Below are 11,792 nucleotides of genomic sequence, written 5' to 3'. Positions count from 1 at the left end.
CCCTTTTTCTTGTATAGTTGATTGTTCTAAGGAGCACATTCTTTACAGGTATTATTGTTTATTATTTAGCCACGTCTATTTTTATTATTTTTTTACTATTATTCGGCTGAAAGGTGACCTCCGTGACTGTCTTCAGTTTCAAGTTAGAAAGTTGTCTTAGGGCAATAGTCTTAGGAGTTCCTCTAGTTTCTTTCAGATCAGTCTTTTTTTTTAATTTGAATTTTGTTCTCCATTTTTTACCCATTCTAGCTAGGACCTTCTATTTTGATACCAGTCAGCGTGATCAGTAGTGGTAGCCGGGCATCATCTAGTTCTTTTGGTCTCAGGTTAGATGAGGCTGTGGTTCATGTGGGCCATTAGTCTTTTGGACTAATTGTTTCCTTGAGTCTTCAGTTTTCTTCTTTCTCCTTTGCACCAGGTGAGAAGAGACCAATAGTTGCTTCTTAGGTAGCTGCTTGCAAGTTGCTTGCAGGCACTACTCACCAGGCTAGGTTGTAGAACATTCTGTTTATGAACTGTGTTTTACCAATTGACCTAGATGTTCCTTGAGACTATGGTCTTTAGCCTTCAAGTTCAGTAGTTCAGTCCCAATGTATAAGTAATTTCTATAACTGTGCCCCCAAGTGCTCTATTATGTATATATATATGAGTATGTGTGGAGCATTTACAAATACATACACAGAATATCCACAGCCATACCTATATGTGTATGTGGGTATACTCCCATATGACAAATCTCACCTATTTAGCATACATATTAGCCTAGGTATCTACTCACAGATTGTCTTCTTACTGTCGTTGCTGGATTGCATACATTATAACATTTGCTGTGGTCTCCCTTTATTCTTACCTACCTCTCAGTGTCTTCCTTTGCTTTGGTCACATTGTGCTAACTTCCGCCATATCCTGTATTGCCTTTCCCTTCACCAGAATTAATACTTGTCTACTATCTAGTTCATGATTCTTCCTCCCTGAACCTGAACCGAAATTGAAAACAGTTAATTTTTTGCTTCACCATTTTTTAAGTTTTTATAGTTTATTAATCCTCTGGGAGAAACCCACGCAATCCTCAGCAATCAAGTCACTGCAGAACCTTTATTCCTTCTTTTTGCCTGCACTAACGTTGGCCTTGGCAGTTCCCCTGACTTTCTTCATTCTGTTCTTGTGCTCCTTGCACTGTTTTCTTGATGTCTTTTTCTTCTCATACAGGCCATGTCTTGCAAGTCTGTGTTTACGTTCATTTTTCTTTGCATAATTCAAGGAATCATAAATCATGCCGAAGCCAGTAGTCTTTCCACGGCCAAAATGGGTTCTGAATCCAAACACAAAGATGACAACTGGTGTGGTCTTATACATTTTGGCTAGTTTTTCCAGAATTTCTGCCTTAGGTACTGTTGCTTTCCCAGGATGAAGGACATCAATGACCATTTGTTTCCGTGGGAGTAGTCAGCTGGTCATGAAATTCCTGGTCTGGATAGTTACTGTTTCATTTATGAGGGCAGCAGACGCTCAGGCAGCCAGTGAGGAAACTGCTTCACTATTTTGGATTCAATGACAATTTTTAAGTTGTAAGCAAGACCATTGGACCATTTATGTTTGATTTGCATCTGGCGGCCACATGTGCCGAATGCTTTTCTGGCACATGGCTGGTAAGGGCACGGTCGACTGCTTCAGCAGCTGCAGCTGTAGACGGTGACCGCCATTATGCCAGGTGATCCACAGGCAGGTTCAAAGTTGGCTATTTCCGCCTCGTGCTTGAGCCCTCTAACAGTAGCACAAGCTGTGCCTCCCGAAGGTGTGAGAAACGCTCTGTGATTGAGAACGCTTATAGTCGGAAATCTGACAGAGCTGCTTAAATGGCACCGAGTTCTGAGCAGAGTTTCAGGGGAATGGAAATTTGTCAGGTGTGTGCAAACCTTTTAAACATACATTGGTCACATTTTTAAAGTGTAATACTTAAATTTAAGAAAGAGAAAATAGCGTATAATGGTTTGATGATGTCATTCTTGTATTTGGTCTCAGTGTAAATGTATTGTCAGACATTGTACTTATATGTTTACATTTGATATTTATCTCACGAATCCAAATGTTAACAAACATCAGCAACTAGCGGGAAGAAAATTAATATTTCAATTGCAACATACCCTTATTTCACTGAAAAGAACTTGATGGCATCACTGCGAAATGAGATTTTTCTGCAAAAGGTTCTGGATAAATGTACGAGAATTTTGTAAAGTGGGACTTTGAATGGAAGAAACTGGCAAACCCTGCGAATGTAAAATCGAAGTTATTCCAGTTTTTCTGATATACTGACGATACATGGCTAGAAGCATTTTAATATGTACGTTCATTTCTACAAATGTATTCACGCACTCTAGTCTCTTTATGTTATCAAGGTCTAAGACCTATTTTTACTGTAATATAATATGTTATTGTTGTTAGGTGCCATGGAGTTGATTCCAACTCACAGTGACCCGAGGTACAACAGAATGAAACACTGCCTGGCCCTGTGCCATTCTCATAATTGTTGCTACGTTTGAGCTCATTGCTGCAGCCGCTGAGTCAGTGAATCTCATTGAGGGTCTTCCTCTTTTTTGCTGACCTTCTGCTTTACTAAGCATGATGTCCTCCCCCAGGGACTGACAGCTCCTGATAACATGTCCAAAATATGTGAGATGAAGCCTCACCATACTTGCTTCTAAGGAGCATTCTGGCTGTACTTCTTCCAAGACAGGTTCGTTCTTCTGGCAGCCCATGGTATAGTCAATATTCTTCACCAACACCATAATTTAAAGGCATCGGTTCTTCTTTGGTCTTCCTTTTCCATTGTCATTTTATCATAGTGACCTTATAGGATAGAGTAGAACGGCCCCATAGAGTTTCCAAGGCTGTAAATTTTTACGGAAGCAGACTGCAAGAACTGACTTGCTAGCAATGGGTTTTTTTTTTTTTTTTTTTAAATAATGCATTTGAAAACACATTGATTGAAAAACTTTAACGCCTTTGAAAATCATAGCGTACTAGGAGAGCTTATCTAGGTCCTTCTTATCAAATTCTAATTAGTTCTCAACTTAAGGTCAAGGCTATGTGACCTTCAAAAAGCGTTTGGGAAGTGATAGACAATCTGGAAAGGAGTGTCTTAGGCAATGCTGAAAGTGAAACAAAGGAAAGCCATTCAGGAAATACTCTCCTTCCAAATGATGATGTTGATGAGATGGAGTTATTTCTCAAAATGAAAGGAAAAAAAAGTTAAATTGAGATCAAACAACTGTGCCGTTAATATTGGCTTCATATTTACAAGCTTTGACAGTGTTCAAAGAGTTGAGAGAAAAAGTTTTCTTGTGTTTTGGGAACAAAACCATTTACAGTATCCCCAGTTGTATGAAATTGCTATGGTAGTTGTCTTAGTCATCTAGTGCTGCTATAACAGGAACACCACAAGTGTATGGCTTTAACAAAGAGAAGTTTATTTCCTCACAGTCAAGTAGGCTAAAAGTCCAAATTCAGGGTGTCAGCTCCAGGGGAAGGCTTTCTCTCTCTATTGGCTCTGGAGCAAGGTCTTTGTCCTCAATCTTTCCCTGGTTGAGGAGCTTCTCAGGCACAGGGATCCTGGGTCCAAAGGACGTGCTCTGCTCCCACTGCTGCTTTCTTGGTGCTATGAGGTCCCCAGCTCTCTGCTTGCTTCCCTTTTCTTTTTATCTCTTGAGAGATAAAAGGTGGTACAGGCCACACCCCAGGGAAACTTCCGTTATATTGGATCAGGGATGTGACCTGGGTAAGGGTGGTGTTACCATCCCATCCTAATCCTCTTTAACATAAAATTACAATCACAAAATGGAGGACAACCACACAACATAGGGAATCATGGCCTAACCAAGTTGACGCATATTTTTGGGGGGACACAATTCAATCCATGACAGTAGTTTTAGGTGCAGCAGCTACTCAGGTCAGTGCTGAGTTTTCTCAGGTGTGAAATTCATCTTGCGAGACAAATGAAAAAAAATATTAGAGGACACTCTTTTAACTAGGTGTAATTATGGTTTATTACAATGATATTTTCTTAATGAACTAATTGTGTATGAACTGAATCTAGGTAATCAAATGTTTATTTTATGTAGTGTTATGGCAATTCTTCAGCTTAGAACTGGGGTGAATATTCAAGTATTAAATACTTCAGTGTGCTTTGCCTTTTTGCATTGAAGTATTAGGTCTGACAGCACACTTTGCATTTCCAGTATTTCATGAATAAACGCTTATCGATTTTACGTGACTGTTAAGTGTTAGTACTGAAATGCTGCCTACATCAAAATTAAGTTTGTTCTCAGTATATTTTATAGTATTGAGAATTTCCTACTAAAAAAGTATTCTGAATCTTCCATTTAATATTTATACAGTATGTTAGGAGTGTTTTTTTTTTTTTAATCACAATACTGTTTTTAAAGCGACTCAGTGTTGCAGTGAATTTTTAACAAATAGAATTAAAAAATAATATATTTTCGATCGGGTTTTTCTTTGCATTGAAATCTTTTGAAGCAGTGATGAAAATTGAACATCACTGTTGCTTTAGATTTAATTATTAATGCATTGTAGAAAGAAAGAGTTTAATATTGCTACTTTTCCAGACTACAAAATCTTGGGATGAACAAAATTCGAGTTACTATAAAAATGCAATATTATTTGCAATAGCAGAAACTAACTCGGTAGCCGTATTTCTTCAGATGAAATTGCGCCAGGTTAGCCATTTGCAGAATAGAAATCTGAGCTCAGAGAGTGAAAAATAGGTTCCAACCGGTTCAATTGTGGTTGACGAAGCACAATGGAACAGAACCGAATTTTTATAATGTTGGCGATCCAAAGCCCACTCTTCAGACAAAGGTTAGGCTGGACTATAAAACATAGAAAAATACTCGTGAAGAGTGTGCTTCTTAGTTCAAGCAGAAACACGAGATAAAATGGGTGGCTCCTGTCCGAAGGCAAGATGAGAAGGCAGAAAGGGACAGGAACAGGTCGAATGGACTTAGAGAACCTGGGGTGGAAAGGGAGCGTGCTGTCACATTGTAGGGTTTACAGCTAATGTCACTTAACAATAAACCCAGTGCTGTCGAGTTGGTTCCAACTCATAGTGACCCTATAGGAAAGAGTAGAACTGCCCCATGGAGTTTCCAAGGAGCGCCTGGCGGATTCGAACTGCCAACCCTTTGGTTAGCAGCCATAGCACTTAACCACTATGCCACCAGGGCTAACAATATGTGTATAAATTTTTGTATGAGAAATTAACTTCAGCTGTAAACTTTCACCTAAAGGGCCATAAAAAAAAATTAATGATGATCATGCATGATAACCAGCCTAAAAGATGGCCCCTAAAGATCCTTGCCTACTAGTATCATGGTCTTTGTGTTGTAGTCGCCTACCATACTGACAAGCGCTAGCCTGCGTAACCAAAAGGATGTTGAGGAAGTTAGGGTGTGTAACTTTCCAGGCTAGATCATAAAGATGTTGTAGTATCTGCCTTGCTTTTTGGATCACTCACCCTGGAGGAAACTAGCTGCTTAGTTATGAGAACGTTCAAGCAGCCCCATGGAGAAGCCATGTGCAGAGGAACCGAGGCCTCCAACCAAAAGCCAGCACCCACTGGCAGCCATGTGAATAAGCCATCTTGGAAGAAGGTCCTCCAGCCCGAACCAAGCCTTCGGATGACTGCAAACACGTGAGAGAACGCAATCGACAACAGCCAGACTAAAAAAAAAAAAAAAAAAGACTAAAGCACTGCCAAATTTCTGACCCACAGAAACTGTGAGATAATGTTTATTGCTATTTTAAGCCACTAAGTAATCTGACAGGCAACAATAAATAACAAATACCAAAACCCAAAAATGATAACCAGGACAGAAAAAATTACACTTGGAAGCCTGGTGTTCAAGTTGTCCACTTGTAACATCTCTGTTGTAGCAGCAGTAGATAACTAAAACATACACAAAGGAGAGGCGAATGACGAGGGAAAACGGAAAACTCCTCCCTGGATCTGGGCTTCCGAGGACGTCAGGAGGATGGTGGCCAGGAGTGCACCCACTGAACCCCGAAGAAGGTGTCATCGGCGTTGCGGGAGGCCTGCAGCGGCACTGTGAGGTTGGTGCAGAGGGTGTCGCCCTGGGCCAGCGGTGTCAGGCGCTGGGAGGCGACGGTGCAGCCGAGGTAGAAATTGAGACGCAGCAGGCTGACGCGGCGGGTGGCGGGGGCACAGATGCCCACGGCCAGGGTGGCCTCTCGGGGCGTGGTGGTCCTCGTGGACGAGCAGTTGGCCAGCGTCACCTGGATGTGTAGCTTGTAGATGCCATCACGCTGGACACGAAGCTGCCCGTTGTCCAGTGTGGGCCCGTGCAGGAAGGAGCGGCCCAGCGCGGGGCCCCCCTGCCAGCGCAGCCTAGGGTCCTGCTGCCGCAGGCCTGCGGGTGGAAAGGCGGGGATGAAAGGACGGAGGTTTAGGAAAACTGAGGGCCAAGCGGGCAGAGGGACAGTGGGGTAGAGGTATAGGGCGTCAGAGAGATAATGGGACACAGGGTCGGAGACCCAAAGTGTGAGAATGAGAGAGACAGGGAGACAGGAACTGGGGGTCATAGAGACAGAGGGATAGAGGGGCAGGGAGCCAAAGGGTCGGACACAAGAGACAGGAAGTGGACGTCATAGACACAGAGGGTCAGGTGAGACATCCAAAAGGTCAGAGAGAGATGGAGAAAGAGAAATAGAGAGGGGGAAGTGAAGGGAGGAAAGAAAAAAAGAAGGAAGGGAGAAAGGAAAGAAAGAAAGAGATAGACAAAAAGAAAAAGACAGGAAATGGGAGTAATAGAGATAGTGGGATAGAGGGTCAGTGATCCAAGGGGCCAGAAAAGGGGGACAGGAAGTGAGGATCATAGAGAGAGTAGACTAGAGGTATTGAGCATCAGAGAGATAGAGAATAGAGGGTAGAGATTCAAAAGGTAAAAGACAGAAGTGGAGTTTATAGAGACAAAAGGATAGAGGGTCAAAGACCCAAAGGAGCAGAGGGCAGAGAGACAGAGGAACGGGGGTGCCTCCGTGACAAAATGGGATGGACACAGCTCCCAAACTTCCAGGGACTTTGATCTCAGGAAATGAGTGTGGAAACAGAGGAGGAAGGAGCTTAGACAGAGGTTGAGAAGGAAGGCAGTTCTTCCCACAGACAGCCCAATGACTCATTCCCTTCTCTCCTTCAGGGCTTAGCTCCAATGCCACTGTCTCAGGGAGGCCTTCTCTGATGACTTTATTTCTTTTTCTTTTTTATTGTGCTTTAGGTGAAGGTTTACGGAGCAAATTAGTTTCTTACTAAACAATTAGTGCACATATTGTTTTGTGACATTGGCTGCCAACCCCACGACATGTCAACACTGTCCCCTTCTTGACCTTGGGTCCCCCATTTCCATTCATCCAGCTTTCCTGTCCTCTCCTGCCTTCTTGTCCTTGCCCCTAGGCTCATGTGCCCATTTAATCTCGTATACATGGTTGAGCTACATTTTTTTTACATGGTTGAGCTACATGTATTATTGTTTGTTTTATGGGCTTGTCTAATCTTTGGCTGAAAGGTCAACCTCAGGAGTGACTTCAGTATGGAGTTAAAAGGGTGTCCGAGAGCCATACTCTTGGGGTTTCTCCAGTCTCTGTTAGACCAGTAAGTCTGGTCTTTTTTTGTGAGTTTGAATTTTGCTCTACATTTTTCTCCAGCTCTGTCTGGGTCCCTTTATTGTGATCCCTGTCAAAACAGTCGATAGTGGTAGCCGGACACCATCTAGTTGTGCTGGACTCAGTAATGATTCCATTTTAACTCACAGCGCCCAACCTTGGCATGCCTGATCCTTCTCCCTTTGCTTTGTCTTTCTCCAAAACATATCATGCATGAGACTCACTACACTTGACATGCTACACATTTTACTTGGGCGTTTACTAATCACCTGTCTCTCCTCCATAGCAGGGCAGCTTCTTTCTGGTAGGAATTTTTGTTTCGTTCACTGTTGGGGCACCTAGAACAGAGCCTAGCTCACCACAGTTGCTCAATGAATGTTGAAGGAATGGCAGCGATTGCTAGTGCTGTTGTTAGGTGCCATCGAGTTGATTCTGACTCACAGCGGCCCCGTGTGACAGAGTAGAACTGCCCGATAGGGTTTCCTAGGCTGTCATCTTTACAGGAGCAGATCTCCAGTTCTTTCCTCCACGGAGCCACTGGTGGGTTCAAACCACCAACCTTTTGGTTACCAGCTGAGTGCTTAACTGTTGTGCCACCAGGGCTTCTTATAGGAATTATTGGTACTAGGGTAGCTGTTGTAGTTATTTTTGGCTCTTTCAGGGAAGGAGTTAAAATGTGAGGAAATTTGAGAAGATAGCATACACCCAGAAACACACTGCCTCCCTCTCTTCCTTTTCTTTCTTTCCTTCCTTCCTTTTTTCATTCTTTCCTTCTTCCTTACCTCGCTCCCCCCTCTCCGTCCATTTCTTTCCTTCTTTTCTCTCTCCCGCTCCTCTCTTCTCTCCCTCCCTCCCTCATCTCTTCCCTCCCTCCTCTCTCATCCTCTCCCTCCCTCATCTCTTCCCTCCCTCCTCTCTCATCCTCTCCCTCCCTCCCTCATCTCTTCCCTCCCTCCTCTCTCATCATCTCCCTCCCTCCCTCCCTCCATCCCTCCCTCATTCCCTCCATCTCTCTCACAAACACACACCCCTGCTCTGTGTTACCTGTGTGATTTAACTGGAGCTCAGCTATGTCCCACTGGAAGAAAAGACCAGAAAAAAGGACAGTTACCCAAGTGCTGGGGTTTTCAGTGCCTCCCCTCCAAGCCAGGAAGTCTCTTTTCTCTGCCTACTCTCATCCCCACCCCTCATCCCACAGGGCCTATGTGTGACTTTTTAAAAGATAAAGACCTCAATGAGGAAGTAGGGTTGAAGTAACAGGGAGCATGAAGATGATGGCAAGACCTTCAGAGGAACTTCCTAATTTCCTGGATCTACAAGGCGTGTGTGTGTGTGTGTGTCCCCTGAGCAGTCTCCAAAGGAGAGGACTATGGTTGGTGTCCAGGGCCCCCCAGTGAGCGTCTGCTGTCTGTCCTGTCCTAGGAGACCCCCCGGAAGCCCCCATCCCAGCTCTGTGAAGCCCCCAGCAGCCCCTGAGTCATCCTGGTGGGGAAACACCAGAAATAAGTCATCATCCAAGCCCACATAGATGGAGGCACCTTCCCCAGCTTCAGGTCTTCTTTCCCACCCGGGATGCCCCTTCACCTCCACACCAGGTCCTGGGGTGGGACCGACTGTCGTCTAGCCCCAGGCAGTCTTGTACTGCCTCGCTTTGCCCCTTTCCAGCCAGATCACCCTCCCTGGCCTCTTCTGATTCACCTCAGTCTGTTTTTGCCTTGCTACTCTCGAGTTCCTCTGCCTGGTTGTCATTCTGCTCTCCAGATTGCCATCTCTCTGCCTCTCTGTTTCTCTCCTCCATTCCCCATCCCCTCCCCTGACCTTGGGCCCCACCCAGGGGTTCCCAGGCTCCCTGGGACAGAGGGCAGGTGGCAGATATGTGCCTCTCTCCCACTCGCCCTTCGTGACTCACCTCCCGTGACTCCTGAGGCTTCTGAAGGCAGAGGATGCAGCAGACCACCATGGTGCTAACCACACCAGTGAGAAATAGCAGGAAGACGCCCCGCAGGAGGGACGCCCAGGCCAGGCGGGGCACCAGGCAGCCCGAGCCCTCCTCCGCCATCACAGTCCTCAGCCAGCGCAGCATTCACTGCTCGAGGCAGGGTGAGGAGGAGGAGGAAGAGGAGGCAGTGGGCCAAGATGGGGAAGGAAACCTCAGCTCTTAGGAAGTTCTCGGGCACCTGCTTGCCCCGGCTTGCCAGGGACCAGCCCCGCCCCACTCTGGGGATGTCCTGCAGAAGGGAGGGACTTCGGCGTGTCCCATTGTGCAGGGGAGGGAAGTCCCCTCCAGCTTCGGGCAGCCCCACCTCCCTGGTGACATCAGATGGTCGTAGGGTGGCCTGAGTTGTCTGCGTGAAGTGGTTGACCTCCAAGCTTCCTACCTTGTTCTCCATCCTCATCCTTCTGGGTGCTCATTCATCGATTCATTCAACAACTCTCAGTTGAGCATCTCTTATGGACCATATACTATGTTGGGCTCTAGGGGTACAGCAAGCAGCCAGGGGTTGGGAGTGCTCCCCAAATGTCCACGTGCTCCTCTCTGTGTTCCCACCCTCCTTGCTGGTCAAGGAGGACCTGCCCAATGGGAAGAAAGTGAAAGTGAAGAGCCATCACTTCCGCCCCTGGCTCTCATAAACACCCCACGTTACCCTTCAGTTCTCCTCCCCTGTCCTCGGAGGCCACCTGTTCATCGTATTTATACTTTTGCTGTAGTCTGAAACTTCTAAGTGTTCACTTCTAATTTCTGCCCAATGCAGTTGTTGTCAGTTGACTTTGAGTCGATTCTGACTCATGACGACCCCATGTGTTGCAGAGTAGAACTGCTCCATAGGGTTTTCAATGGCTGTGACCTTTCAGAAGCAGATTGGCAGGACTTTCTTCCAAGATGCCTCTGGGTGGGTTCGAACTGCCAACCCATCGGCCAGTAGTTGAGGGCTTAACAGTTTGTGCTGCCAGGGACCTGTTCTTGATGGCTGTTGTTACAGATTGAATTGTGTTCCCAAAATATATGTGTTGTGAATCCCTATGCCTGTGGAGAGAAATCCCTGGGTGGAGCAAATGGTTAAATGCTCAACTACCAGCTGAAATGTTGGGGATTCACACCCACCCAGACATATCTTGGAAGACGGGCCTGGCGACCGGCTTCCGAAAGGTCACAGCCTAGAAAACCCTATGGAGCAGTTCTCCTCTGTACACATGGGGTTGCCATGAGTCGGAAGCGACTTGATGGCAACAAATAACAACAACAATACCGGTGGATGTAATCCCATTTGGGAGTAGGGTTTTCTTTGTTATGTTAATGAGGCAATTGTCAGTGTAGGATGTGTCTCAAGTCAAACACTATGAGATATAAAAGGCACAGAAGAAGCAAGCACAACGGGGAAAGATAGAGACCATGATTTATGAAGACCTTCAAGGACCCAAGGAACAGAAGCTAAAAAGAGGCAAGGACATCCCCCCAGAGCCAACGAAGAGAGAGCCTTCACCTAGAGCCTATAGCCTGAATTCGGATTTATAGTTTCCTAAACTGTGAGAAAATAAATTTCTTTTGTTTAAAGCTGCCCACTTGTGGTATTTCTGTGATAGCAGCCCTAGATAACTAAGACAGATGCGGAAAGACCACTTGACAGATGAGGAAATCCTCACAGGATTGTGACGGGACTAGTAACAGTGCATCAAATCACTAGCTAACCACTAATTCCTGTGGTGTGAACACTATTGGAGACAATGTGCAACAAGTGGGTGTGGCTGTGTTCTAAGAAACTCTATTTGTAGACAACTGAAATTGGAGTGTCATGCAGTTTCCACAGGTTACGAAATATTATCCTTTTTTATATATTTTTTGCCTCCTCAAATTAAAGAAAGTGAAAACCATTCTTAGCTCATGGGCTGTACAAAAACAGGGGGCTAGCTGGATTCGGCCTGCAGACTGGATGGAGTTTGCTGACACCTGGATTATATAATAGGGAGGGCATAGGGTGGAGAGGAGCCAGGAGCCTGGGTGGCAATGGGAGGGAGCCAGCCACAGGAGGAAAGACTGCACCAGGTGGTGAGCACAGCATGTGCAAAGGCCCTGTGGTGGGAATGAGCTTGGCACACTTACA

At 45.4% G+C, this 11,792-nt stretch overlaps 2 protein-coding genes across 3 annotated transcripts; both read right to left on the bottom strand.

The window, feature by feature from the left end:
* Positions 1–1,095: 1,095 nt before the first annotated feature.
* LOC126071993 (40S ribosomal protein S24-like) lies at positions 1,096–1,443 on the bottom strand. The gene has a single exon (XM_049876554.1). It carries the CDS (start codon positions 1,426–1,428, stop codon positions 1,096–1,098), a length of 333 nt encoding a protein of 110 aa, XP_049732511.1. The 5' UTR covers positions 1,429–1,443.
* Positions 1,444–5,996: 4,553 nt separating this feature from the next.
* Positions 5,997–9,779, bottom strand: CD70 (CD70 molecule). Of its 2 annotated transcripts, XM_049876546.1 has the most exons (4): positions 9,602–9,779; positions 9,163–9,174; positions 8,737–8,770; positions 5,997–6,443 (listed from the first exon to the last, which is right to left on the bottom strand). In XM_049876546.1, the coding sequence occupies exons 1-4, from the start codon at positions 9,773–9,775 to the stop codon at positions 6,040–6,042; spliced, it is 624 nt and encodes a 207-aa protein (XP_049732503.1). In that variant the 5' UTR covers positions 9,776–9,779; the 3' UTR covers positions 5,997–6,039. The 2 variants fall into 2 exon arrangements, with proteins under 2 accessions (XP_049732503.1, XP_049732502.1); XM_049876545.1 differs by lacking the exon at positions 9,163–9,174.
* Between the last annotated feature and the right edge of the window lie 2,013 nt (positions 9,780–11,792).

This window comes from Elephas maximus, chromosome 3 (genome assembly GCF_024166365.1).
Source record: "Elephas maximus indicus isolate mEleMax1 chromosome 3, mEleMax1 primary haplotype, whole genome shotgun sequence".
In the NCBI taxonomy this organism is placed as follows: Eukaryota; Metazoa; Chordata; class Mammalia; order Proboscidea; family Elephantidae; genus Elephas; species Elephas maximus.
This window is presented reverse-complemented; position numbering and strand designations above follow the sequence as displayed.